At 40.9% G+C, this 23,718-nt stretch overlaps 1 protein-coding gene across 1 annotated transcript in view; it reads left to right on the forward strand.

Moving 5' to 3' along the window:
* Nucleotides 1-23,718, forward strand: part of Aoah (acyloxyacyl hydrolase) — a 180,208-nt gene that overhangs the window by 136,807 nt on the left and 19,683 nt on the right. Inside the window, exons 14-18 of the mRNA XM_057787663.1 lie at nucleotides 12,604-12,640; nucleotides 13,488-13,562; nucleotides 18,716-18,888; nucleotides 23,252-23,310; nucleotides 23,462-23,521. Coding sequence (XP_057643646.1) covers nucleotides 12,604-12,640; nucleotides 13,488-13,562; nucleotides 18,716-18,888; nucleotides 23,252-23,310; nucleotides 23,462-23,521 — 404 coding nt within the window. The remainder of the gene's footprint in view (nucleotides 1-12,603; nucleotides 12,641-13,487; nucleotides 13,563-18,715; nucleotides 18,889-23,251; nucleotides 23,311-23,461; nucleotides 23,522-23,718) is intronic.

Raw genomic sequence — 23,718 nt, forward strand, 5'->3', positions numbered from 1 at the left:
GCCCAAAGAAAAATCCATCTATAGAAGGGAGAATTCCTCAGAGAGTATGAGGAAGGAGGCCCTCAGTTCAGATGAATAGGGTGGGGGTGGGAGGCAACAGAGGTGATTTCCCATAGAATGAGAAACTGTCCTTGGCAGCTAGATGATGGGGACAGCTCAGCAGCCATTGAGTGGCCACTGAACGGTGTTCTCCTGACACACCACTGCCCTTGAGGTGAAATATAGGAAAAATGAGAGGAACAGGACGCAGGAGAGAGACCAGGTGGCTCTGGTGTGACTGTCTGACTAACAGTCAAGACCTATTGAGGAAACTCTGTCTCTGTCTGTTTCTCTCTCTCTCTGTCTCTCTCTTTCTCTCTCTTTCTCTCTCTCTCTCTCTCTCTCTCTCTCTCTCTCTCTCTCTCTCTCTCTCTCTCCCCCCCCCTCTCTCTCTCACACACACACAAAGAAATTATGAGCCATATTGTCAGTCAAAACATGTATATTGACTTCATGTAACGTATGGACCCTAAGAATTTCTTAGACCTTCCTGACTTACGTTTTTATATTATTAGCACTCCTTTCTATAAACCTGTAGAGGGACACCTCACTAACTACTTTATAATTTACCTTGTTAAGGAGAAATAATTAAGGAGGCCTGCCTGTGTCTGAAGAGAAACAGTGAAGGAGAAGTCCCTCCCCACCCCCAGCTCTGAGAGGAAAGGAAGGAGGTAAACATTGGGATGTAAAAATAAAAAATAAACATTTTTATTTAAAAATTAAAAAAGAAAAATCATTAGTTAAGAATAAGTATCTCAAGATGTTTTTACTTAGTCTTCTCAATCCAAATAGCCATTCTATACTTTGAACAATGTAACTTCAAAGGCCACATATACTGTTTAGGGCATTTTTTAGGACATTTGGCACCACTCTCTCCACAGACAGCTGGATCTACTTTGGGTGTGCATATCTGTCCTTTTCTTAAATAAAACAACAACAAAATCCATTTTTTTTTCTTAATACTGACCATCTTGAAATTCTTCTCTGTGGGATTAGTCTACATCCTGGCTTTCCCTGGGGAGCTGTCTCTGACAAAACACCCTCAGACTGAACATCTGGCAACAGTGAGCTGTTACTCCTGCTTCCAGGGACACATCACCATCAGACAAGGTGTCCATCAGTATAGGTCACAGGACCATGTCTATAAACCATACACAAGACAACACACTCTCCTCTCCCCTACAGAGAAAAACCAGGGCAGAGGCAAACCCTGAATTTAAAGCAATGATTTCCTGGCCTTCATTAACTCTAATGTTTGAACGCCATTCTCTGTAGCAAATCCAGAAGACTTAAAAAGGCCTTTGTGTGATGCTGACTGATAGATGATTTGACCTCATCCAAATCCTAACCCATCTTCATCTAATTTTGTAATGAGTCACTTCTTCAATTTAAGCCCCATTTCTATCTGCAAAGTTAGGGCATTAAATGAGACTAATCTCAACTTCATCTACATTCTAAGATTCTGAAATTATAGATTAGAATGTTCTTTTTTCAAAATACTTTCTTAGTTTTTTTTTGTTTTTGTTCTTTTTTACTTGGGGGTTCTTATTTTTTGTTTGTTAGTTTTGTTTTTCAGAGATTGGGTCTCACTAAGCAACCCTGGCTCACCTCTGATTCATGATCCCCCTACCTTGGCAAGTATCGCCCACCCAGAAACTCATGTTTCTGTCTTATTTGTCACTGACACTTAAAACTCAAGGGTATTTATGCTTTAAAAAAGAAAAAAAGATCCATCTTCCTTCTCCTCTTGGAAGATGAGCAGTTTGGCACGGTGTCTGCTGTCATCAGTCTGAGCTAAGGAACTGGTCCCTAGGACAGCACACTGTGGAGCTCCCTATGCTCCATCACAGGTAAAACATCCGTCTGTCTCTGCAGCCATTCTAGTTTCAATCTTCTCCCACCATAGTATCTGAGACTGGTTCAAGACAAAGCAGAGCAAGGACCCCTGCTTACTGTGTCTCTCCTGGTCACCTTCCCATAACTTGTTTTCCCAAAACAAAATCCCAGATCTCTGTATTCGTAGTCTAAGAAGATACATAAGTTCAAGTTCTAGCCAGCCCTTCAGCGTACTCATCTCTGAGCACTCACCCTGTGCATGAGGAAAGCACATGATAACACATATCTATTTATTTTCTCTTGTGACTCCATCTTTGGTCAGTTTATTATTATGAGACCCTATATCAGCTGAGGACAGGAAAGATGTTTTTCTTCACCTGGATACCACAGAGTGACCAGGAGAAGTGAGCAGTGGCTTTGGATGGGCACATTCTAATAAGAAAAGGCAGAACAGTCACTTTGTGATAAAACATATCTAACAGAAAGACTGTGCTTCCACAATGAGCAAGAGCACTATTAAGGCTTATTCTAGACCCAGAAACACCACACAGGACATGCTGCACACAATGGAGACAAGGAACAGCTCTTCCCATAGCCGGGATAATCGTGTTTTACCCAGAAACTCAGCCCATTAGTCTGGGACAACTGTTCAGGCCATCCTTAGAGGCTGGTGTTTGGGTGTGAGTTTGTTACATGCACACATCCTGATAAATATCAAATACCAGCTCAAAACTACATACTTTGTCCTCAGTGAATCCAAAAGCAACTCTGCGTTTGCAGATGAGGAAAACGGGGCTAAGAGAAGTTACATAACGTATCATGATCCATGACCTCTTCAGTGATAGACTTTTAACCATGTCTGTTTCCTACTGAAGGTCACATTTTCAGCCATGCCGCACTGTTCCCTTTCTAGACTGTGGCCTGACAACTGTCATCTTTCTGTCTCGGGTTGTCAGCATTAGATACCTTAACACAACACTTCTGAGCCAGTTCTCTTAGTCTCCTTGGGAAAGAATAAAATCAAAAAGAAGAGAGAAGAAAGAGACAAACTATAATTGAACTATAAAAAATAATACTGCAGACTAAGCTGAACTCAGTTGCACACGCAAGGGCTCCTTATTTTTAGATGTCCCATGATCTCTATTCTGGAACAAAATAGGTTTGGGACCTTAAACTAACTGAGCTTCCGGTATTGTATTTTTGCCAAAATAATTGCATAACCCGAGTTTAGTCATGCGGAAATGTTAAGACAAACCCAAACTAAAAGCCACTTAAAAAGAATTGGCCAGTAGCATTCAAATTTGTCAAGGTCATAAAGGCAGAGACAAAGCAACCTGCCCAGACTAAAGAGGCCTAAGAGCCAAGTACAGTGAATTAGACCAAGACCAGGGAGCAGTCATCAGTGACATTTAAGTTATGTATTTAGATTAGACAACAGCATTGTTCTCATGTTGGTTTTGTGTTTGATCATTATAATTACTACAGGTGTGTATATTTAGAAAAATCTATATAAAGAATGTGTGAATATCTTTGTCCTATTTTTATATTATTTTATATTGTTATATTTTTATATTATTTTAGCAATTGTTTCAGAATGAAAATGTCTGTAATACCTTCAAAAGCCTCAAGAACAGCCCTGGAGGGAAGCTCTGAGGTCGTCAGTGTCACACTGAAATAGGGCTCCAGGAAGTATGTGGGGGAGCACCACTACCGAGCTGAGCATTTGATCACAACACAAAACCTTGAAAGGAGATGGCAGAGATTATTTATAGCAGAACATCTAGGCCATTTCTGTTTGGGGAGCCTGAGAGAGTGTGGCCACAGCAGTAGAATCTTTGGTATGCAGCTTTTAAATACTCCAACTGAAAACAGAATGATATAGAAGCACTCAATGCCTACAGATCAAAAATTTTTTCTCTTAATTATCCAATGTATCTCTAAGACACAATATTTAATATTAATAGGAACTTTTTTTTTTGAGACAGGGTTTTCCTGTAGTTTTTGGAGCCAGTCTTAGATCTACCTCTTGTAGACCATGCTGGCCTTGAACTCACAAGAATCTGCCTTCCTCTACCTCCCGAGTGCTGGGATTAAAGGCGTGTGGCACCACCATCCGGCAATAATAGGAACTTTTAAGAGAAAAATTACGATATGACACATATTATAGATGAACTAATCTCTCTCTTACTATGTATTAACTTTTCACCATGTTTAATACTTGTAAGAGTTTAGAATTCAAAAAATCTTTAAACAATGGAGATGCTTTTATCCAACTGGAACTATTTCTTTAGATTTATTCATACAACCTTGTGACAGTATTAATTGCCAACTTGACAAAATCTAGAATCACCTGGAAGATGGGCCTCTGGTCATGTCCAGGATTGGGGTATGTCTTCATTCCATTCATTGGAATTATGGGTTGACACCATCCCCTAGACAGGGATCCTGGATTGTATAGGAGTGGAGAAAGAGAGCTGAGCACTAGCATGCATGAATTCATTTTCCTTCTGCTCTTGATTACGGATGTAGTGTGATTTTAAGCTCTTGCTACCTTATCTAGCATGATGAGCTATGCGTTGAATTGTAAACTAAAGCAAATCCTTCTCCCTAAAGTTGCTTTTGTATGAGTATTTTACCACCTCAACAAAAAAGAAACTAAGACAAACCTGTACAGGTAGGAGCAGGGCTTATGACAGCAACCGTGTGAAGAATTCTCCTTCACTAAGCTAGGATTGGCACACCTGCATTGCAAATACTTTGTCAGTGTGCTGAAATTGTAGGGCATCTCCTTTCAATAATCTGTTTTGTTTAGAGCTTTAGATAAAAGGCACCAACTGGAAAGCTATCTGCTGTGTCTACAGACAGCTTAAATGATCTTGGAGTTTATGTAAGCATGGAGGTGCTTTGCTTTCCTGTCTTCATTGTCTTGGTCTTCAATTTTACAATGAGTTCTAGAAATAGAAAGATGAGCATGGTAAAGGCCTCACCTTCATGGAGGTCATAACCAAACAGGAAAGAGACAAACAAGAAAGGAATCACAGTTCTGTCAGTGTTACTGGAGCAAAAGTAAGTTACAACCTTCAGAAGTGAGAGACCCTTAACTCTGAAGAGGTAGATGTCACAGCAAAGTTAAGATTTAAGCAGTATCCAAATGGTGAAAGGAGGTGCTGAGTAGGGAGGGTTGGGGCTGGAGGCAATGGCTTTGGGAAGAAGCGGAGCTCAACTTCTAGCAACACAGGCAAAAGGTGCTTGTGAAGATGTGGCACTGGAAGGTAGAGTACAGTCACAATTGGAAGCATATTTTACCCTATCCAAATATTTTTAGGGAATTTGTCTTGCTTGTGACAGAAACATTTGTGATATGAGGCATTCCCAATAGTGGAAACACTGTCAGGAACTGTCACAACAAATGGTTGTTAACTGTCACAACAAACGGTTGTTAAATGCCTGGGATCTGGGGCCCAAGATCAATATCTTAGTCTCAAGACTTCTGTTTATTGCAAACAAACATTTTTAGAAGAGAAGATATGTAAAAATTCTTATTTTCTCAACAAATCTTTCTTCTGAAAATGCTTGATGAATTATAGACGTGTAAGAAAAATCTACATCATTTGAAACTGAGTTTATGTGGAGAAAAGAAATTGTCAGATGATATGCAAGCATGGTCTGCTAGAATACCCATGAAATAAACCAGAGAAAACTAGATAACACTATCATAAGAGGGAAATGGTCCCTGAATAGCTCTAGCTTTAAAAGCAAAGAGAAATGGGAAACCTCACAAAACTGTAGGGAAAGACCAGGGTCCATTCAAGAACAATTGGGTGGTTTGGGGAGCTCCCATTCGCAGCAAGAGGGAGCAAAGGCAACAGATGGCAGCAGCCATGGCTTAAGGCAGGCTCAGAAAATCAGCACTGTGCTTTCAGCAGTGGCTATTTTAAAGCACAGGAGGGGGCTAAGGAGATGCTTCAGAAGGTAAGAGGATTTACTATGTAAGCATAAATGCCTGTGCTCAAAACCCAAGCACTCATGCAAAAAGCTAGACATGATTGCTTGTTCCTGTAATCCCAGCATTCAGAGAAGATTCACGTGGATCCCAAGAGCTTGTTGGCCAGGCAGACAAGTGTAAATGGCCAACTTTCAGTTTGGTGAGATACTCTATCTCAAGGCGATTGGCACAGAACGGCAGAGGGAAACCGTCAGTATCTTCCTCTGGCCTCCACGCTAGCACACACAGACACACCTCACACATGTACACCATACACAAAAGAGCAGGAAATGAGGACATGTTTAGACAAAAGGTGGTGGATGCCTCACTGAAAGGAAACATCTAGAAAACCCTATAGTGCTAGAATTCTGCATCATACTGGAACAGCCACAAGATGCCATATTAAAAAAAACCCTGTTTTATGGGTGTCTCGGTGGCCCAAGACCCCCATGAACCGCATGCTTGGGGAGCTCATAGCAAGTGTCACAGCAATATATGGTAAAAACATGTTCATCAGAAAACTTCGAGGCTCTTCGGGTGTAACCAACACATGAGGCACCACCTGTGAGGAACTGACATCTATGGGATTATTTTCTGTAACACATCTCCAGAGAAAGATCCAGCAGTACAAACAGCATACCCAACCCCTAAAGAACCACCAAGACTTTCAAACAGAATACTAGCAAAATTTTTGTCAGGTATAGTGACACACATCTATAATCCCAGAACTCAGGAATTAGAAGGAAAAGGATCTAGAGTTTTAGACTATCTTGGGTTACATAATAAGACCTTATCTAAAACAATAAAACAAAATTTAAACAAACTAAAATACAGAGGAATAAAGGGATAAAACAAAAATAAAATAAATAACAAAATGGTAGATCAAAATTTAAATGTATCAATGATTACATTGAATGAACATAATCTTTTAACAAATAATATTAGAATAGACAGAAATATAAAATATCACATTGAAACATATTTTTTGATGCTGTCTAAAAAAACAAAAGAGTAAATTAAAAGCACCAACTCTAGGCTAGACTTGTATCTCAATGGCAGAGTGTATGCTTAGTGGGTATAAGATTGTGGCTTCAACCCCGGCACAAAAGACCAAACCTAATAAAGATAACCCACAAAACTGGAGACTGTCTACAAGAAATTCACTTCAAATAGAGGGAAATGAATGAGCTAAGTGGTGGGGAAAGATACACCATGCTAGTACTAATCAAAGTAAGCTGCAGTGACCATAGTATTGTCAGAAAGCTGGACTTCAAAGAAATTATATTAGCCAAGATGAATATCTTAACAATAAAAAGATTAATTCACTGAGAGGCTATAATACCATTACATATATATCTTCGTTGTGATTTTTTTTTGTTGGTTTTTTTTTTTTTTTGGTTTTGTTTTGTTTTGTTTTGTTTTTTGAGACAAGGTTTCTCTGTAGCTTTGGTGCCCATCCCGGAACTAGGTCTTTTAGACCAGGCTGGCCTCGAACTCCCAGAGATCCATCTGCCTCTGCCTCCCAAGTGCTGGGATTAAAGGAGTGCGCCACCACCGCCCAGCTTCGTTATGGTTTTTATTGCTGTGAAGAGATACCATGACCATGGCAACACTTATAAAGAAAACTTTTAATTGGCATGGCTCTTTACGGTTTCAGAAGATGAGTTCATTATCATCGTGACAGAGCTCGCATGCTGGTGTGCAGGCAGGCATGGTGCTGGAGCACCAGCTGAGTGTCCTATATCTTGTAGGCAAAAGGAAGTCAACTGAGACACTGGGTGGTATCCCAAGTGTAGGAAAACTCAAAGCCCACCCCCGTAGTGGTGTACTTCCTCCAATAATGCCATACCCACTCTAACAAGTGGCATTCCCTACAGAATTATGGGGGCCAATTACATTCAAACAGAACATCAAAATACATGAGACAAAATTGACAGACCAGAAAGGAGATGTAAATACAGTAATGATTGCAGCTGACTGATAGATACCAGGTATGTCATTTGATGCAGCTATCAAGTGTTTTCTGCTTTAGGAAGAATTCCTACCCTTGAAAAACATACTTCCACACACATAAAATAAGCAAAAAATTAAATAAAGATCTTACACTAATTAAGAAAATGTAATCAGAAGTCAAAGAGAATACAATAAATACTACACATGAGAAGAAAGGATGGAGATTTGTATTTGATGACATAAAATGTAACCTCTTTATGGATGAAGAAAGGGCATGCAAAGAAGAGACAGAAGGAAGGCTTTCCTCAATCCTTCCCTTTTGTTTTCTAATGTTAGACCCTGTGTTTGCTCACTCACACAGACACACATGGAGAATGGAAGTGGAGACCATATTGTCAGAAGCAAAAGGAAGAAAGATCCTTATTTTAATCTTAAATGTTTTTGATAAGTAGTGTCTGCTGTTATATTACACAAACAGAAAACAAAGGGGGATAAAGCTATTCAAAACAAGTAGATCCACGGTCATCCTCTATATAAGAGGGCTCAGATAGGGGCAGGACACATAAGGCCCATAGCTGCATTTTGTTCTGTACATGATACATCTTTTTTTTTTGGCAACATGAATATTTAGTCTGCTACAGATATAAAAACCCCTATGTTGTCTTAATTAGGGTCTCTATTGATGTGAAGAGACACCATGACCACGGCAACTCTTATAATGGAAAACATTTAATTGAGGCGGCAGCTCATAGTTTCAGAGATTGAGTCCATTATCATCATGGTAGGACATGGCAGGATGCAGGCAGATACGGTGCTGGATCTGAGAGTCCTAAATCTTAATCCAAAGGCTACAGGAAATGTACTGTCTCACTATGAGTGGCTTGACCATATATGAAACCTCAAAGCCTGCCTCTACAGTGACACACTTCCTCTTACAATATCACACACACTCCAACAAGGCCACACCTTCTAAAAGTGTCACTATCTTTGGAGGCCATTTTCTTTCAAATAACCACTTATGTATATGTGTGCATACTGTGTATACACATTTATACATATATTTATATATACATATATAATATGTTATATGTAAGTGCAAACAAAAAGGGGCAAAATCATAAAAATTCTCTAGAAATGGAAATCCAAATGTTTCTGCACATATGAGAAAGGTATACACCATCACACAAAATCAGAGAAATAATGTATTCATGTGGAGCTTTTTTTTTAAAAAAAAAAAAAACTTTATTTTATGTATGTGAATGTATTTACCTGCGTATGTATCTGCGCATCATTTGTGCCTGGTGCCTGTAGAGGCCAGAAGAGGCATCAGATCCCCTTGAACTGGAGTTAAAGATAGTTGTGAGCTGCTATTTATGAGCTGGGAACCAAACCTGGGTCCTCTGTAAGTGAAGCCAGTGCCCTTAACCACTGAGCTATCTTTCCAGACCCAACATCTTGTCCTTGACATACAGTGTTTCCTTGTGAGTCTCTCAATGATTGAATCATTTAAAACCTAACCTGTGTGGAGTTTGTATGATAAAATGAAGCATATTTTACAATCACTGGATTCATGGCCAATGTCTAAAAGAATCAGGAGATTTTTGGCAAAAAGTCCCATGTATCCCTTTTCCATTTTGAAGACAAGTCTGATGACATGGACCACACAGATTCATCAGGACTGAGCAATGGCTGCTCTTTATAGGGTGGGTTCAACAGCGCTGCACCTGTAGGCTCTGTGGGTATCTGAACTTGAAGTCCTGCACATGGTTCGGAGATGCTGCATGTTTTGTTTGAATGTATTTGTGGTTAATAAACTAAAATGTACTTCCTGATCCTCCCCATGGATTCTTATAGAACAGCTAAAATAACATACTTTCAATTCTTGCTGTTTATAAGGAACAGCCATTACAATGATGGCTATCCTTACTAGAGATCAGATGCATTTCTCTTCCCATTTCCGGGCCTTATCTATGAATTTGGCAGCCTGACCAAGAGCTAGTAACATGACATAAAGGGTGTCAAAAGGCAGATTTTGAAACTAATGCGGCTGAAACTTGGGGTCCCCTCACTTGGTTCCTGACCATACTTATGTATAAAAGTTGAAAGATTCCAACGTTTTAACCACAGTTGGTCTGGGCTCCCGTGTCTGCGCTATATTTTCTGCCCAAATGTCTGGATGTTTTGTGTTTATGTTCTTGCCCTTAAGGAGAGTCTCCAAAATTATGCAAACTCCAGAACTTGAAAACCTCAGATCTGCTCTGTTGACTGAACATAGTCACAGCTAACACAGCACTTAGCTCTAACTGTTTCTGAGAACTGCATACAGAGCATTGTGGACCAATTAATGTGTTCCTATTTTAGGACCTCAGTAAACAGTTAAGTTTCCACCCTCAGGGCTTTCTGAATCCCCAACACTTTATGACCATAGCTTGTTTAGTAACATTGGGCTTCCAAAGAACAAGATTGTGTATTTTCTAGTCTCTGTTCTATACTCAGAATCAATCACAACACCTCACATAGTAAATACTCAGTATGTTTTGCTAAAAGTAATGATTTAATTTTTTGTTTGTCTTTCAAGACAGGGTTTCGCTGTAGCTTTGGGAGCCTGTCCTGGAACTTTCTCTTTTAGATCAGGCTGGCCTCAAACTCACAGATATCTGCCTGCCCCCGCCTCCCGAGTGATGGGATTAAAGACGTGCACCACTACTGCCCAGCATGATTTAATTTTTGAAGACTTATTCTAGTTATATTTAAATGTTCTCCTTCTCTTTCCAGGAAAAAAACTAAGGGGCCTATTGTCAGGCACTGAAAGTAACGTATTCACTTAGAATATGATGAAAGTTAGTCTCTAAATTGAGAGAATACATAGGATGTGAAGTACTTGGTGATATGGTCAGTACCAGCCCAGCGGGACCATGTGTTGAAATTCAGTTAGGGAGAGCTAACTGAGGATGAGGTCATGAGACCTCTTCCTGTCATAGATACACCCTAGTTAAAAGACAGCACAGATCAGCTTTTAAAGGCCTGTATGGACTCTTCTACTCTTAACAGGGGACATGAAGGTTCGCCACTAGACCACGTTAATGAATAATAAAAGTCCTCTATTCCAGGGCAAAACTTTTTCTTTTCTGTGAAACTAAAATTGCAAAGTACAAAAGGTGTAACTTCTTCAGATATCTGACTTTTTCTGCCATGTCCCACGGGCTAAGGCTCTGTCCTTGCTGCTTATTCCCTGCCGGCTGTCACTGCTGTAGTAGTTTCTCCAGCGGCAGATACATCAGCACTCAGAAGCTGAGGAGACACCTACAGAGGAGGATACTAGAGACTGGGAAGGAGAAAGATGTGGTGCCGAGTCTGACAAAAGACTAGTAGACTAGAAACGAATAGAGTTAAATTAAAGAACGGAGACTAAGAAAAAAATAGAGTGGGAGAGACATGAACTACTTAGGTGACTATAAAACTGAGATTTCCATGAGGGAGTGAAAAGGGTGAAAAACACAAGGACTTTGCAGCAGAGAGGATTCGGTACATGGAAAAAAATCAGGCGTTAGGTAATGAATAAGTGCTTCCTTGCATCCTGCTTGTGGTTACTTGTTTTGTGTTTTGTTTGTTTGTTATTGCTTTGAGACAGGATCTTACTATATAGGCCAGGTTGGCCTTGAGCTCTGCATCTTCAGCCTCCAGGATGCTGATATATTACAAATGACCATCACCCCCAGCTGTGACTGCTCCTTTAAATCTACTGCAATTACTTACAACTGGTCTTCAATCCTAGTCCAGAGTAGTCAAGAAAGACATAGGAGATATTGCCTATAAGGAAGGACACCCCATCTAATAAGCTGTTGACAACTCTTTATTCTGTTTTTCTAAGGTCTATGGGTTCTCTGCACATCAAATTCCCAAACGGACTTGAGGTTGGCTGGACCTGGTCCTATAATTTTAGAATAACAAAAGTTTCTGCTTTTGTTGGTTTTTGTTTATCATTAACTAAATTAGCAAGGGGCTGGGGAGATGGTTCACAGTTTAAGAGAACTAGTTGTTCTTTCCGAGGTCCTGAGTTCAATTCCCAGCAACTACATGGTAGCTCACAACCATCTATAATAAGATCTGGTGCCTTCTTCTGGCCTGCAGACATACATGTAGGTGGAACATTGTATACATAATAGATAGATAAAAAATTTAAAAAGGAAAAATATCACAGAATGATAATAACACTTCTTCATCTGTTATTATTCTAAAAATGAGAGATTAGGAGAGCTGGGGTAGAAGTGAATAAATAAAAGGTCCAGCAGACCTGTGAGCCCCTGTAGGATACCAGTAGCCCCGGGCAGCTGCAGGTTGAAGACAGCAGAGAGCAACTTACTATTCAGAGAGAGTCTCTACCATCAGAACTCAGTGTTCTGAATATCAGAACCTTAAATGGGGGTCCCCAGGAAGCTGTCTCTCCCAGAGAATTATTTTCTGTCTCTCCAATCCTTAGTCTTGGGGATATCTTGTCTCTTTGGAGACAGATACATACTTTCCCCTTACATCTACTCAATCATTTACTCGTCTATGGCAAAACAAAGGCCTTTGGCTTACGCTAGCACAAGCCCCGTAAGCAGGAAACCCTGACGGTGATATCCGAGATAAAACACTACGGAAAATCTCCAGAAACAAGCAGTTGCCATCAGCAGTGTGGTGTGGACAGCCTCCGGTGGCTGAACAATGACATCACCCATGTGAACTCAGCTGACATCAGCACTGTCATTTAAACTTAAAAGACTATTTTCTTAATTGTAATTCTACAGGTGCATCTTCTAGAAATCTGAAGAATTTCATAGAAAGGTAAGTGGAAGAAACATTTAAGACATTTTAAATATGGTTAACTTATCTCGAAAGGAAGGAAAATTCTCATTTATTACCCCAATATCATTTCTACTGAGTATCAATAGTTGGTTAGCTACTAAATGCACCACTTGGTCTTCTTTTCTTGGGCCAGTATCTTGGAAAGTGATTGGTTCATTTATGTTCTCAATGGACTATAAAATGAATATTAACTGAATAAAATTCAATTCTGAAGACGAAACTGCAAAAACACATTGATTATATCATAGTCTGGCTTTATAAATATGAAACCTGTCTTTTTTTATTTTTTGTTTCTAATTTTGAGACAGAGCCACCCAGACTCATCTCAAACTTGTGTAATTCTCCTTCCATAGCTTCCCCGGTGCTGAGACACCATGCCTGGCAAGCTAATATTTTGGGTTTTATTTGGGAATGAAAATTCAGATGCAAGGCTGTTTGTAGTATCGTAAACAGAAGCCTCAGGCAGCCCCTTACCTCTGTGAATTAAGTGGGCCCCACAGCTCTGGGATGTCCTATGAAACTGGGTATGAATAACTCACCTGCCCTTATCTATAGTAATGTTTGAACGATGCTAAGAAGATAATGGTGAGTCTGTTCAGCTGAAATTTTAATCTACTCTTCAATATTATGATTGATATGCCATTTCCTAATGGTAAATTGAATTGAGATTATAGAGGAAAACAGGGCTGACTAACTTTGCTGAAGTTAAAGAAAGTCAGAAAAGCTGGTTGGTTTTTCGTGGGTGGTTACCACAACTGTGGGATATTCTCCCAGGCTCAGCCTGTGTAGCTGGTGACTGTGCTGCTCAGACTCCGTGTTTTCTCAGCTTGTCTAGGAACCAGGCATTGGACCAACCAGCCATCGTGATTTATGCCATGATTGGAAACGATGTCTGTAATGGGTAAGTCAGTGAGAAAGATGCCAACAACGCTAAGACGATAATGGGCCTGCTCAGTTGAGATTTAGCTCTAGCTTCCCCCCTCCTCCACTCCCCGACCCCAGTCTATTCTGCCACAGTGTGCAGGTGTCAAATAAGCTTATCTCAGAAGGAAGGCCTGGATATGTGACGCCAGTAGGAAGGAACAACCTGTCAGAAAAGCTCCCTGTGGAAAGAAATGAAGCTGATCCATTAGCTCTCAATTCTGACGTCACAACAAGGAACACCAGGAGCAACTGTGAATTATACCACAGGAAATACGCTTCACCAAGATCCAAGACTTAGAATCCACAACATTTTCAATAGCATACAGTAGAACCCCACAGGAACACATGCCACGCTCATATGCTGACATTCTTCTGCAGAAGAACAGAATAGACCTGCATTTGGCAAAGAAACAGCACGTAACTCGTACTCAATCCCACTTATTCTAATAGTCCACAGTAAAAAAGCCTTTGCTACACTACACCATTAGGGTTAATCCCCCCTCAGCATTTGAAGAGATGTATCAAAATCTGTGCACACCCCTAAAAATAAGCTGCATGTGGGCATCTGCCCTGTGGTTGTGGTTAAAAAGTAAGCCAAAGGTGAGACAGGATATGAAGCGGCTCCCAGTGACCATCTGCCCCATATTTTAGGGGAAAACATGAAAGACAAGCCTAGAAGGGGTAAAAGACATGCTCAAGGCAGCAGAACTGACTAACCAGCTGGAGGCTCCCTGCTCAGCTCATCACTTATCTTCCCCTTGTTCTACCCATTTCCTGGGCCTCCCAAGCCTGTGATGGGAGCAAAGTCCAATGGGATTAAAGCTCATTTGCTCCCATAGGACGCTAAATGAAGTGCAGACAAATCAGTTCAAGGGCGGGAGGGGGACACACCACTCCATGATCCATTGTCACTCATGGGCCAATTCATACTTAGGTCCCTCCAGGACCCCAAAGCTACATTGTGAGGACCCAGGTCCCTGTCTCTGTGATGAGCCATCCAGGACTTTCCAATAAGAGTGCATACCCCTGAAGTCCTGTTCCTGGTCCAAGATCTGTGCTCCTTTCTGTATCATTTCATCCCGCAGCAACCCAAAGAGGCGAGTGTGACTGCTGGCTTGCTAGAAATGAGGAAAGTGTGGCTCACAAAGTAAAGGAATTTGTTCTCCTGCCTTTGAATAGCAAAGCCAGCAGTGGCAGGATTTCTAATTAAAGTTTGTCTTCTTTCCCTGGCTCACTCTGGTCTTCCTTATGTTCTATTATTCATTCACTGCCTTAAAGCGCGGGTTGAGCACCACCAATGGGCCAAGTACCAGGTCAGGCTCTGGGATCCAACGGCAACAAGAGACCACTGGGGCTCATGACAGAGAAACAGAGATGTGACTTCCAACCTCCACTGCGAAAGAGAACAAGTTCTGGTCCAGCCAGATAATGTCCCTCCAGTCTCTGGATCAGGGTCCCCTGAGTATAGAAAGAAAACAGGTTACAACTGGATAGAGTGCCTGAAGAAGAAAAAGCTGTCCTGTCAAAGGCCAGAATCACTGAGAATGCACTCCCAACCCTGAGTCTCTCCAACCCACTCCTACTTTCTCTTTTCCAAAGAGCCAAAAATCAAACACATCAGCTAGAGGCCCACGCCAGCCTCTCTCCTACCAGGGATCTATCTGGGCAGAGACGCAGTGAGCATTTGGATGAAGGAACAGAGCTGGCAGTGGGGCATGTCCTTGCAGTGCCCACTTTGTGATGTCCTGTGGAGAGGTTAGAAAAATAAAGACAGATGGCAGAACATCAAGGTGGAGTAGATAACCCATAGTGGGCAAAGGGTTCCATCCAATGCCCAAGCCAGAGGGTTGCAAAATGGCTCTGTCCAGGAACAACTTTCAGGAATCTGAATTGTCTCTTTCTTCAATTTTTTTTTTAAAATTATGTTGCTAACTCTTATTGTGGTAATGCAGCCACATGTCTCTCTCAGTTCTCTGACTGCATGTGGCTACTCAGTAAGTATTTGATACATGCATGAAGGTCCTGACTGGAAGACAACTTTTAGCCTCAGGAATTAGGAAAGAAGGGCAGTGTAGAGGCGCCTAGCATTTCCACTAATTACCTAAAGTGACTCAGTAGTCTTAGGCTTATCCATTACTGTCCTTAAAACTCTTTAATCTACCACTAAAGTTCAACACTCCTGAAACAGAGCAAATGTGTGTGAGTTATAGCAGCAGAGACTTTGGGCAGTCAATAAAATCCCACTGTGTATGTGCAGCACAGTTTGCATTTCTCAGCTAATGGACATTTAGGCGGAACCGATTCCCTTGCTATTGTGAAAAGAGTACCAACAGACAAGCACGTACAAATACCCCTGTAGTGGTATACTGAGTCTTTTAGGTGTGTGCCCAAAAATGGTAAAGTTGGGTCTTGTGGTAGTTTTATGTTTGATTTTTTTGAGAAGCCTCCATATCAATTTCCACAGTGACCAAACCTCTTCGCATACCACAGAAAGTAAATAACAGTTCCTTCCCACATCTTTACCAACATCTATTATCATTTGTATCCTTGATTATTGCATTATTTTTTTTCTGGATGAAGATTTTTTTTATTGATTATTATTGAGCTCTACATTTTTCTCTGCTCCCCTTCCTGCCTCTTCCATCCCCACTTCAGCCCTCCCCCAAGGTGCTCCTAATTTACTCAGGAGATCTTGTCTTTTTCTACTTTCCATGTAGATTAGATCTATATAAGTCTCTCTTAGTGTACTCATTGTTGTCTAAGTTCTCTGGGATTGTGGTTTGTAGGCTGGTTTTCTTTGCTTTATGTTTAAAACCCACCTATGAGTAAGTACATATGATAATTGTCTTTCTGGGTCTGGGTTACCTCACTCAAAATAATGTTTTCTAGTTCTATTCATTTTCCTGCAAAATTCAAGATGTCGTTTTTTTTTTTTTTTTTTTTTTTCTGCTGTGTACTACTCCATTGTGTAAATGTACCACATTTTCCTTATCCATTCTTCAGTCAGGGGACATTTAGGTTGGTTCCAGGTTCTGGCTATGACAAACAAAGCTGCTATGAACATAATTGAGCACATGTCCTTGTGGCACAATTGAGCATCCTTTGGATATATACCCAAAAGTGGTATTGGTGGGTCTTATCGAAGGTTGTTTCCTAATTTTCTGAGAAATCACCACACTGACATCTAGCTGTGATGAAACAGAACCTCAAAGCTTAGGCCGACTTAAGTTATGTAATTATTACATTTATTGGTTTGCATTTGTCAAACCACCGCTGCATCTCCGGAATGAAGCTAACTTGAGCATGGTGAGCACATCTTTTATGTGTTCTTGAGTTGGTTTTCAAGTATTTTGTTGAGAATATTTCCATCTATGTCAATCATGAGGATTGGTCTGTAGTTTTACTTTCCTTTTGTGGAGGCCTTATCTAAGGTGTAATGGATTCATAAAAAGAGTTTAGAAGTGTCTTCCTTTACTATTTGATGGAATAATTTGAGAAGTATTGATGGGTGATCCTCAAGGGTCTTGGACTTTTCTTTTTTGGGTGGTTTCCTGCTATTGCTACAGTATTATTGGTTATAGATCTGTTTAAATAATCTGTCTCTCTTGGCTTAACTTAGATAGGTCATTTGTATCCATATATCCATCCACTTCTTTTAGATTTTTCAATTTAGTAGAATATAGTCTTCAGGTTTACATCCTCATGGTTCTCTAGATTTTATTGGTATTCATTATAATAGCTTCCCTTTCATCTCTATTTTATTAATTTAGATCTCCTCTGTCTTTGATTCAGTTCATTTGGCTGAGTGTTTGCTCATCTTGTTTGTTTTGTCAAAGAACCAAATCTCTGTTTCAATGGCTCTTTGTAGTTTTGTTTGCATTTCACTTATTTCTATCTCGATCTAATTATTGCTGTCTATCTAATACATTTTGTTTGGGATTGGTTTTTTTTTTTTTTTTCCTAAAGCCTTAAGGTACAGCACTGTGGTGGTTTGAATAGGAATGGCCCCTATAGACTAATGTGTTTGAATGCTTGACCCACAGGGAGTAGCGTGATTAAGAGATATAACCTTTTTGGAGCAGGTGTGGCTTTGTTGGAGGAAGTATGTCATTAGGGACTCCTGAGGTCTTGGGTGCTCAAGCCACACCCAGTGTGGCGGTCTCTTCCTCCTGCCTGTAGATCAAGACGCAGAATTCTCAGCTACCTCTCCAGCACCATGTTTGCTTGTGTGCCATTATGCTTCCCACCATGATGATAATGGACTAAAATTCTGAACTGTAAGCCATCACCAATGAAATGTTTTCCTTATAAGAGTTGCTATAATTATCATTTCTCACTACACAATAAAACCGTACTAAGAAAAACATGAAGTTATTTATTTGAGATTTCTTTGATGATTTTATATGCTCTACAGACCACAACAACTACCAGCTATTGAAAGACAGTGGTATGAAACATAATTGTTGGCAAATAGTGTTTTAATAATAAAGCAGAGGATAATTGTCTATCAGAACAATGATGAAAGCCCAAATTTAGTACAGAAACTGAGAATAAAGGGTAAGAGAATGTCTACACATAAAATAACATCATCCCTCGGAAATGTCTGCCTCCCTACTGTGGTCTGTGTGCAATTTTTTAAAAAACAATTGTTAAGTCCCAAAGTTCCAAAGCTCCAAATCAGTCTTAAGCAATATCAGACCCTCTCCTGTACCTAAGAGTCAGGGTAGATGAGCTTATGTCCAAAACAGAAAAGCAAACAAAGAAAAACCTAAAGTCTTAGTAGTAGAAAAACCACAAAATTTCCCTTCTTGCTCACACTGTGTACTCTTCAGAAACACGGGTCTGTCTGCCTCTCTCTTTCTATCTCTCTCTCGACTCAAGCAAGTGACACAACTATCTGTAACACTATTTTTACCAGCAATACAGTCAGAGAACATTCCAGAGGCTCTTACACCACCAGCTATATGGCTTACTCAACTTCAAAGGAGTCAGTAAATGCAGTCTGACTGTGTGCCAGAAACATAAGAAGTTAAAAGTGGTTTGCAAAATAGTACTGATAACCAGCAGATACAGAATGTTTTGTATGTGACCTTCCTGCTAATCAGATACTTGCTGTTTCTTCCACCTCAGGAGAGCTGACCCAATACCAGGAATGACCACTCCTGAACAAATGTACTCCAATGTCATGCAGACACTGAAGTATCTAGATTCCCACCTGCCCAATGGCAGCCACGTTATTTTATACGGTTTGCCAGATGGAACTTTTCTCTGGGATAGTTTGCACGACCAATACCACCCTCTAGGTATATTATGCTTGCAGATTATTTTCACTGTGCGTATGCATGTGTGGATGTATGTGTGATGTGTGTGCAATGCATATATATGATGTGTGTAAGTGCAATGTTTGATATGTATGTATGATGTGTGTGTGTGACGCACATGGAATGTATGTGTGATGTGTGTGGTATGTATATGATATTAATGCAAGAAAAATTCAAAGAAGTAAAATTCATGCCATAAAGGATTCACTAATAAGCTTGCTTGGGAAATGTTAAGTTACACAAAGTAGAACATAACCGAAGAATCACTGCCCCCAGCACAACTGAAAGGTAAGTAGACCAGGCTTGCTCGAAACCGAGAAAGAAAATTCTGTATCATAGCTGATGCTTAGGGACGCTGAGAAAATGCCTGCTTCTGTTTCTCCACTGAGCTTGGCTATAGCTGGGCTCCATTCCTGTAACAAAATTAGACAGTTCTGACTTACAGCCACCCAGTAGACCCATCCCCATTCTCATGGGCGCAACACAGAGTCACAACCACCATTAAGTCCTAGTCTGACATTAAGTCCCTATGCTCTTCTCAGGAAAAACATAATTCTGCCAGGTGGGCAAGGCGAACCTGGGCGGCAGCTATTCCAAAGGAGCAACGCTGGTGTACGTAAAAAGTATTCCTGCCAATATCTTTGCTGGCAAGTCTCCCATCTGCCCAAGCCACCAGACTTGCTGTCTCCTATCTCTGTTTAAATTGTTCTGAGTGTAGTCACATGGGGACCAACATTAAAGAGATTTAAGCCTGTGTGGAATGGATGAGGCCAGGGTGTATATAAATTAGTAAAATCTTCTATCCACATCTGGCTCCTTTTGCACATGAGCTAGAGCTTTCCCTTGAGTATGTAACTCTATGTACTTTCCTTTCTCACCTCCCCAACCTCTTTGTCCTCCTGTAATTCCTGGTTAAGCCAACTTTCCTACCTCACTCAAGAAATTCCACTCCCATTCGAATGAGAAACCACCCCCATTTACATGAGAAAAGAATTAATACCCAGCTCTTTAGTCTTCTCACTTGAGGGAAAAAGCAGATATCTACATTCTGCCAATTAAGATGAAGTCATTTGCTCCATGAAAGTGTATCACAAATATTATCCAAGCAAAGCACTGTCCTGCCTTCATACAGCTTCTTATCCTTATAGATAAAGATATGATAACACACAGAACTTCACTTCTTTCTGAACCACAGTGTGTATTTAAAGACAACCACTTGGGCCAGGGAAGTCTCTTTGGGCCATGGGCATGAAGACTGTAGTTTTTTAAAAAATTAATTCCATTAGATCACTGAATTTCTCATTATAAGAGAAGCTTAGGGAAGGGGACTGTTCTTCTTTCTACTCCATCACACCATGTAGTAACACGATTTGTAGTTTTCTGATTTTAAATTCATTTTATTTCATAAACTCTGGTTAGACTAGCTACATAAATCCAATCAAACTGACTATGCGCATTTAATTTAACAGCAGTAGGTAACAATGATACCATGCAACTTGAGAGAGAAGGAAGGGGAAAAGATGATTAGAGAAATCCATCTAGCCCTAGCACTGGGGAAAGGAGTAGAGACAGGACAGTTCTGTAGCTCACTGACAGCTATTCTTGCGGAATCAGTGAACAAACTCCAGACTCAGGGAGCTTTCCTGAAGATCAGAGTGTAAAACAGCCCTACTGGTCAGCCTTACAGACCAAGAAATGGTAACACACACCTTTAATCCCAGTAGCCACACTAGTTGCCATGAAAACCAGGCATTGCATGCCTTCAGTCTGAGCTCTTGAGGGAATTATAAAACAGGATTAGACAGCTCTCGGTCTCATTCTGAGATTCCTGGAGGTAGTATCGCCATTTCAAACTGAGGTAGAGGTAAGAGCCAGTGTCTCACCTCTCTCTCTCTCTCTCTCACACACACACACACACACAGAGAGAGAGAGAGAGAGAGAGAGAGAGAGAGAGAGAGAGAAGATATGTAGAAAGATATATAGATGATAGATATGATAAAGATAAATATAAATAAATGAATATAAATAAACATCAAGGACCATCCTAAAGAACTTGTAAATTTCTGAGATACAAACTATGTGTGTCTTTTAGCCATCTGGAATAGAAACTTGCCCTTTAATCTTTAAAGAGATCCAGTGGCATCCATAGGAACACCCCAGTGGATCATAAACACACACACACACACACAAGTATAAGAAAATTTTCAGATCCTGGTAATTACTGTTTACCATAGATATTACCACTGTCTACTGCTGGATTTTTTCTTCTTTTTGGTACTAGTATCAGAGCCAGAGTCTCACATGCTCTAGCTATGCTACTGAGCTACATTCTCAGACCCCTGTTGATTAACTAGGTTGTCTTTCTGACAAGGAATTACAGACACACACAACCTGTTCACACTACAGCTCTTCAATTCAGGGGCAGCTGTGGTGGGGGAGAGACTGGGTTTATAAAATACAAATCAAGATAACATCTAAAAAGCAAATGATAAATACTCAGTACCAACAAAGGGAAGAACCCACACCCCCTCTCCCTTTCCTTTACGCCATTAGTCTGTCATAAGTACACCCCAAGCACCTTTCTACTTGAGCACCCCTGAGGCATCCTTCCCTGTGGCATCCTTCCTCCAAACTGACAAATTCAAAATCAAAGAAAAACACTTAAGAACATTTTTCAACTATCTTCTACTTATTACAGAGACTTTATTCTGTTGGGCAGACCTATCCCTCTGTGCACCAGGTTCAGAGGGAGCCAGTGTTGGAACAGTAAGCAATAGAAGGCAAAGGAAGGGAGCCTGGACTTGGTGAACCAGGATATACCCAGGGCCCACAGCCATAGAGATGCTGTTATCTTGGCAGGATAGCAGAAGGGGAGGGCAAAGCAGAATGGAGCAAGACTTGACTAGCAGATAACTATGACTTTACTGGCAGTCATCACGTGTGGCCTTCTAGCTGTGATATTCCCTTATACCACACTGGAAGATCAACATATGTTCCCTCCAAGACAAGCAAGTCAAATCTACTTTTCAGTGTTTCTTATCTAATATACAAGTAAAAAGCAAGGCCCTGTTCCATCACCTGATGTTTTTCTCTTGACTTTGAGATACTCTAAGATCCTCTATTATCCTCTTTAATTTTTTGAGAGTGTGAGAAGTGTTTAATGGATCCAGCATCAGCTGCTCATCCTGGAGATTGGTGGGGGAGCTGGATTTTGTATGACAGTCACAGCACAGAAACTGACTGCTTCTGAGGTAGATAAACTATAAAGAGGGATGGGCAGCACTGGGAGAGAGAAGATATCACAGTGGCTATAGCTAGTTCTTCCAGAGTTTCTGGGTAGACTCCAGGATGACAGAATTTTTCCTACAATGACAAAATACCTGAGACAAATTGTGTAGAGGAAGACTTGTCTATCTGGGCTCATCATGCCAAAGATTCAGTCCCCTTTGCTTGACCCAATGTACCCCTGCAGGTGTCATGGCAGTGGAGGTGTGTGTGTGGGGGGGGTGGTTACCTGATGGCTAACAGGAAGCACACAGAAAGGAGGAACTGGAAACCAGGTATAACCTTTAAAGACACTCCCAATGAACTACTTCCTCCAGCCAGGGTCACCTCTTTAAGTTTTCAGAACTTGAGAAATTAGTGTTTCAGACATGGAATAGGACAGATTCATATGCAAACCATAATAATTAAAAAAAAAAACCCTGTGAAGTACATTTCCTAACTAGGACTCAGTAAGACAACTATGGAAAAGCTCTTAATCCAGTATCATCAAGAGAGATGAATATCCACTGACATCCCCCATCCCACCCAAGTGTAAGGGAGCTACCCCAGTCATATTTGAAGGGCCTTGGTTCAGAATTTTAGGCATTCTGAATGCCAGTCCTCAACATGGAACAACTGGCTCAGACCTAAGTGTTTCATAAGACCAGAAAGGAGGATTCAGTCAATTCCCACCTGGGATGGGGCTCTCTGAGCCTCACAGAAGCTTGGAGTTTGATGACATCACCAAAGAGCAGGTGTTGCCTGGTGATGAGCTTTGCTCAAGTCATGCTGGTCCATTTATAGCTGTAGGAGACTGTGCTTTCTCTGGAGATGAGATGAGGCCAGCGCCCCAGTCCTTTCCTCTCCAAGACTAAGGAACGCTGGGCATAGACTGCTTAGGGCTCCTTCCTAACTTGGGCTTAGACAGAAATAAAATACAGGCATCCCTCAAAGCTATGCTGACTGACAGATCAAATCAGGATAAATGCCACCATCTGAAAGGGAGGCAGCGTCATCTACAAATGTCCCTGGGCATTGCCATCTGATTGCATATGACTTATCAGACCTCTGTGTTTTCCAGGCCAGCTCAATAAAGATGTGACCTATGCAGACTTCTTCTCCTTCCTGAGCTGCCTCCAGGTAAGCCCAGAGGCCTGCTCCATGACCTCATCATATACACAAACACACACACACATACACACACACACTCAAATGCACATAAGCATATGTGTACACACACCCCTTACTGTGTCTATGCTTCTTTTATCAAAGTGTTCTTATCTTCTCTCAGGTCAGCCCCTGCAGTGGATGGATGTCTTCCAACAAGACCCTCCGGACTCTCACTTCAGAGGTAGAGCCGCTGAATCCTCTGTCCCTGTGTTTGCGGTAGACATACCCTCAGGATAGCAATCTACAGCATAATGGTCACCAACTTGGCAAAGAACAAAATTACATGGTCATGAAGCCAGAGAGGGCAAAAGAACTTGTGTGTCCTGTCTGCCTCCACCCCTCTCCAGGAGGGCATACGTGTCTTATGCTGCACAAGTT

Source organism: Chionomys nivalis, chromosome 13 (assembly GCF_950005125.1).
Source record: "Chionomys nivalis chromosome 13, mChiNiv1.1, whole genome shotgun sequence".
NCBI classification, from domain to species: Eukaryota; Metazoa; Chordata; class Mammalia; order Rodentia; family Cricetidae; genus Chionomys; species Chionomys nivalis.